The following is a 6000-nucleotide window of genomic DNA, read 5'->3' on the forward strand; positions in this document are numbered from 1 at the left end:
GTCTCAGCCAGCTCTGGGGGACTTGTAAAGAGAAGGCCATCTAAGTAGAGTAACATTTTTTTGAAGCAGGGGGTGCATTCAGATTAGAGTCCTGTGTCTATGGCTCAAATTTGTCATCTAGTCGTTGCCAGGGACTCATATAGGGGTCCGCACAAGTACCTGGAGAGGAGGGGCAGGGAGAAGGGTGGAGAGTCACAGAATTTGAAAAAAAAAAAAAATCAGCCAAGTCAAAAACGATCCATGCCTTCTATTTTTCAAGAAATTCTGTTAAGCTTTGGCAGTTGGGAACAATGTTTGAGCAAAAGGGGTGGGGGACTTCTTCCCTGCCTCCACAGGGCACTGTGAGATCTCAGCACAAGGGGAGGCCCAGCCTGGGCGGCTACAGCCGGGTGGCTGCCCCCCGAGGGAGGTGCTGTGGGGCTACAGGTGGCAGAGGTCAGTCCCTTCGCCAGCTTTGCAGGTACAGAAGGCCTTGGGAGAGTCCACAAGGCCTTTTCATCTTAGCTTACATGTATTTCCTTCAGAGATTCCCAGACCAGAGGCAGACTTCTGAGGGACAGTGGGGGACCCACTATATTACAATTATTATGATTCCATTTTTAACACAGACTAGTATAACCTTGATTAATACTTGTCAGAGAAAAACCTCAGAAAGGTTCTCTTCTCCTCTGAGGAAAGGCAGCATGCGGTGATGAGAACCGCATCAGCTGTGGGGCAACGCATGTGGAGAGCCTCTCACTGCCCCGCTTATGGTGTACGCCAGACATCGCTCCAAGGAAGCGCTTAGTGAGTGTTCATTCACTTAATCCCTGCAACCCTGTCATGACCCCAATCTTACATACGAGAAAATAGCATCACAGAGAGGTTAAGGAATTTGCCCAGGCCACAGAGCTCATATGTGCCAAACCTGGGGCCTAAAGCAGAGGGACTGGCTCTAGGGACTGTCCTCTTACCACCAAGTGCCACTCATCATGCCTGGCATAGAAAAGGTGTTTACTAAATGTTTGTTGATTTTAGCAGATGATTGAAAATGCACTGGATTTATTATTCTGGATTTAGTGGACTGACCACACTTAAAAGCAAACAGAAAATTGCTCACAGGTATACCAAAATGAAATAAAATCTCAAATGATCAGAACATAGTACTATAATTTATTTGATTTTCTGATTAACTAAGGAAAATTACTTCAGGCTTTCAATGTCTTCTTACCCCATGGGAAAACTAAATTTCCAGGAGGTTCCATGGCCCACACCAAACCACAGAGCTGACAAGTAAATTATCTGTGCTGGACCCTGGGGCTCCTGATTGGTTTTCTAGCTCTTTCCCCTAGTATTACACTGCTGCCTGGTCTCAGGGGATGGGATTGTGCTAATCCAGGATGCTCCCCGGAGATTAATAACTAGAACAACAAGATCTCAGGGGCTGTGTTTCTTTTGTTCTTCTTTTCATCTAGTTGCCAGCAGAGAATAATTCTGACTGAATATACCACTTAAGTATCCTAATTAGTCATATTGAAAGTGAACCAACATTAACCATTACAAAGGAGAAAAATGGACAGAAAAACACAATGTGTGACTATCCTGACTTCAAACCCAAATTGTCACCACCTATTCAGCTCTGAGCAACAATAAAGGGTAATTTAATAAGTCAGAAATCCACCAGCCTATTTTCCAGCTTCGCTTACCTTGGTGCGGAGGATGATTGGCAATGGCAGTAAAATTAAAAAAGTGAAAACTACAAGGAGAAACCGACGATAAACTAAAATATAACTGAAAAGTTTCATTGTCCTGAATAGGTGCCTTCAATAGTGTTCTCAAAATAGGCAGATGTTAAATAACCAACCTGGATTAATATTTCTCTAGCCCATCATCTTCATTTACTGCCCCAGACTGACCAACCTGAGTTAAAATTAAATCTTGTTTTTATTGTTTTACTATCACAATTAACATGGAGAGATAAGCCCAAGAGGTTTTTTGTGTGTGTGTGAGAAATCAAAGACCATTTGCTGGCATGGCTTTTGAAAGGTAAAACTGTTCTTTCCCTATTTCTTTGTTCATATTGATTGGAATATGGACTGACCAAGTCTAGGAGAAGCAAATCATGAGGCTGGTTGAGTTTTACCACAATGAGGCCCCTCTGCCCTTTTGATGTTCCCCGACTTTCTGGCTTCACATTTTGGTAGTGTCTTGAACAGGTTTCTACTGGAAGCCTCCAGGGCCCTTTCTAAGGAAGCACATTTTCAGTGTGTGAATTGAAATAGCAACTCCAGTAAGTAGGAATTTCAGTGGATGGCACTGTGAAGGGGAAAGTTTTTGGTACAGGTGGATTTTTCTGGAACTTCTCAGATAATGTAATGAGGCAATCTTCTACACTGACTACGTGAAGTCTGGTTCAGAGAAGAGCTCCTGACCTTTCTCACTCATTCGCTGCACTCATTCAAAAGATATCACTGCTTCCAATATTGAGTAGCATTTTTCTCCCCAATACCACATTTAGTAGCACAATGATTCCTTCCCTGTTTGAAAACCAAGCTCTGTATTTCTTAGACCCTATTCTTGCCTCTTTTGTGATAGGAAACTGAAAGTTACCATAAAGTCTATATAACCCTCCACTCTATGACTTTTTCAGGACTTAGTTTATATTACTGTGCAATTCTGACTAGATAATTATCAGGGAATCTGCACAGAGATGAGTCATTAGGGCCATCTAAGGGGTGAGAGAGAGAGTGTGTGTGTGTGTGTGTACATGCACCTGTGAAGATGGAGACTGTTCCATAGTGACACGGAGGGTGGATTTGGAACCCCTCAGGGCTAGGGACTCTGGTTTGTTTCTCATTATGTTGTAAATTAATCATCCAAAACCTCAAATAAACAACTGTTGTGCACCCACACCTAGATATAAACAAAACATTCCTTTCTATAATTTATAATCAATTTCTCTCAGCCCAAATAACTTCAGTTTTATGTAACTATGGGTAGTGTTTATACCTTATTTCTAATTCCATACTAATGGAACTCTGCTTTCTTTTCCTGTTGAGGAAGATAATTCTTTCACCAACACTCCCTGTATTGTTAATGGAGATGAGGAGCATTATTTTTTCCTTTTAAAAGTCTATATTTCTAAGGATATATCACAGACGTGAGTCAGGAAAATCAGCATAGTAAACGGAAATGAAAAGTCTCCAAACCAGGAAGGCATATTACATCTTGAATCTCTAGGTGAAAGAAAGAGAGTAATTCTAAATAGCTTTAATTGATAGTGAGCAGTAATAAAAAACACAAAAATAATAAATAACATTAAAAACAGAGTTACTCAAAGAAGTTTCAATACTTAGTTTTTTCCAATGTAACATTCTGTAAAGTTCATTGCATACTTTCTTTTCTTTTTTTTGCTATTTTTTGAAGAAACCATTTCTGTTCTCAGATTTCCTTAGGCCACCTGGTGAGACCATTTGAGTCTCACTTCTCATCTTTGAGGATTTTACTTTGGGAGATGACACCAAAAATGAAAAAGATATGTGTGTGACATTTAACAGAAATGAGGGACTATATTTGCTGGGAACAGTGGCACTCAAACCAGACAGAGGCTGAAGGAAAAATGGGACGGTTGTCAATTCCTTCTTTCTGTGCTCTGTTTTTTATATTCTGATGCTGATTTCTCACAGATGAAGGCTTGCAGGACCCTACTACTGTGGCCTATGGCTCTACTTAACTCGACCTTCTGTGGGTACCCCTTATTAAACAATGTTTCCTCCTTTTCTTTACATCCAGCCAATCTCCTGTTCTTTAGTGGTTTTCTCTTCACAACCACAGAAAAGGTCTGACAAAGTAATTCACACTAAACGTGAATGACTGATAGAGGCTGCATACCTCTGCAAGAGTGACCAGGGAATGAGGCCCTAACGGGAGACTTTGAGCCCTTTGGAAACATATCTTAGGGTGTCCTTCAAATCACATGACATTGTAACCCAGTTCCACAGTCATCAAATTTCAGCACTTCTTTGTACAGAAAAACAAAAATCTGTCTTCTAAAGTAGTAATTGTGCTGTGTTTAATCTACCCAGCCTAAAATGAATCACACCATTGGGTAATCATGGATTAGTCCATTTAAAATATGTTCTTTACAAATATAAAAATATTACAAATACTTTTCATTCATTCACAGTTGTCTACTATGTGCCAAGGAGTTTACATTCACTGCCTCATTTAATCTTCAAAACACAATATGAGGTATTGAATGTGTTGTTTTAATTATTTCTCTTTTACAGATTTTGCAACTAAATTTCAACAAGGCCAAGTAAAATGTCCCAGCTACTAACTGGTATAAGAATATTTAAATCCAGTTCATTCTGGCTCCTAAGGCAATATTTTTTTGTTTTTTGTACTAGTCATGTCGCCATAATGACTTGGCACAAAACCATCAAATTTACAATTTGTATATAGGCACATCATTCAGTTGGTTTAGGGACTGTAGCTCTACCACTTGCTTTTTTTAATGAGCCTTATGATTGGACATAATTTATGTGAAACTCAGGGTCAGATATAAAGAGAAAGATTCCTTCTTTATACATTCTGATTACCTCCATGAAGAAGTTGGATTGTCTGGGATGCTGAAGTGTGGACAGTCACCGTGAGGGGAGAAGGAAACCAGCTTTATGTGGCCATCCCACATGCCTCCGCAGGCTTCTCTTCTGGGTGTCTCTTTATCATGCCACATTTACTCCCAAATTTGTGTTTTTCTTCAGGCCTCTCCCTCTTCCAAGAATGTGTTTGCCTTCTCTTTCTTTAAATCCCAGCCATCCTTGAAGTTTGACCTTGTAAATTTATCTCAGATTTGCTGTTTTCTAGAAATCTGTCCTTCTAATTCCTGACTTTCCCTGTGCCCGCCAAGGGGGCTCCCCAGGCCCCTTGCCTCCAGAGGGTCTGGAGTGCTTGCCCCGATGCACATTCCCCGCCCTCAAGCCGAAACGGAGCATCATGTTCAGTTGGCTCCCTGTGTAGTTTTCACGTACACTGAAATTTAAGAATCATCAACTTAGTATCTGCAAGATGCATTTTGGCTGTGAGCAGCCTGACTTACATTAATTACTATTTTAATAGTGCATGTAAATCTTAAATATTCAATAAGATTACTAACTTTGAGCATATCCATTTACTTCCCTTATGTCCCTAGCAAAGTGCCAAGGACAAATGAAACTTGTCCTCTAAACCTACCTATAAATAGAGATAAATGGGAACTCGGTGCTTACATAGGGTGGTTTACAAGAGCAAGTCTTCAGTAGAGTGTTTAGGTTTGCAAAGAGATATGGCTTGTCCAATGTGTCCAATGCGGGAATATTTGCTCCATTGCATATGTGCCCATAAATACTTACAGAAAGTGTATGTATTTGGTATACATTCTGACTAGTAAAAATAAGTCAGAATGCTTTTATTGGTGGTGAAAGAAGCCAGGTGCATTTGTATATGAAATACTGTGTTTGCTTCAAATATGGGTTCTTATTTTCAATCTTAGAATTTTTAGAGTTCAAAGTGCAAGCCAGTTTTAGTAAATTGTTATTGTTGAGACTATGGGAACAAGGAATATAAGTCAGATTTTCTCCTCAAAGTCATTGTTTCTAAGCCTTGACTAATTTAATCATGAAACTCCCTTATGGTGCATCCCCTTTTATAAATTCTGGCTACCTTCATAAATCCCACAGCTTCACTGCACTGTGAAGGAGCTCTGAGCTGTGTCTCCTTTTTAGATACTATGGAAACTAAGATCATTTTTTTCCTCTCCTAACTGCCATCTAGTAGTCATTTACATTGGCACTTTTTAATATTTTCAATTATGTTATGCTCACATTTCTATTTCTTAAGAAGATGAATTCACTTGATGAAAGCAAAATGTATAGATAACATACTGAGTAGAATTTTCAGGCCCACATCAATTAACAGTATCAGTTTTTCTTTTCATTTCCTAAAATAAAAAAGTCATTATGTAGGGAAGGATAAGCTACC

The 6000-nt window shown here is 39.6% G+C and overlaps 1 protein-coding gene across 9 annotated transcripts in view; it reads right to left on the reverse strand.

Annotated features, from left to right (window-relative positions):
- SLC13A1 (solute carrier family 13 member 1) overlaps positions 1–1805 on the reverse strand; it is a 225485-nt gene extending 223680 nt beyond the window's left edge. For all 9 annotated transcript variants that reach the window (XM_036905611.2, XM_036905614.2, XM_036905609.2 and 6 more), the window contains exon 1: positions 1686–1805. In XM_036905611.2, coding sequence (XP_036761506.2) covers positions 1686–1784 — 99 coding nt within the window. In that variant the 5' untranslated portion in view covers positions 1785–1805. The remainder of the gene's footprint in view (positions 1–1685) is intronic.
- Between the last annotated feature and the right edge of the window lie 4195 nt (positions 1806–6000).

The sequence above is a fragment of the Manis pentadactyla genome, chromosome 7 (assembly GCF_030020395.1).
Source record: "Manis pentadactyla isolate mManPen7 chromosome 7, mManPen7.hap1, whole genome shotgun sequence".
NCBI classification, from domain to species: Eukaryota; Metazoa; Chordata; class Mammalia; order Pholidota; family Manidae; genus Manis; species Manis pentadactyla.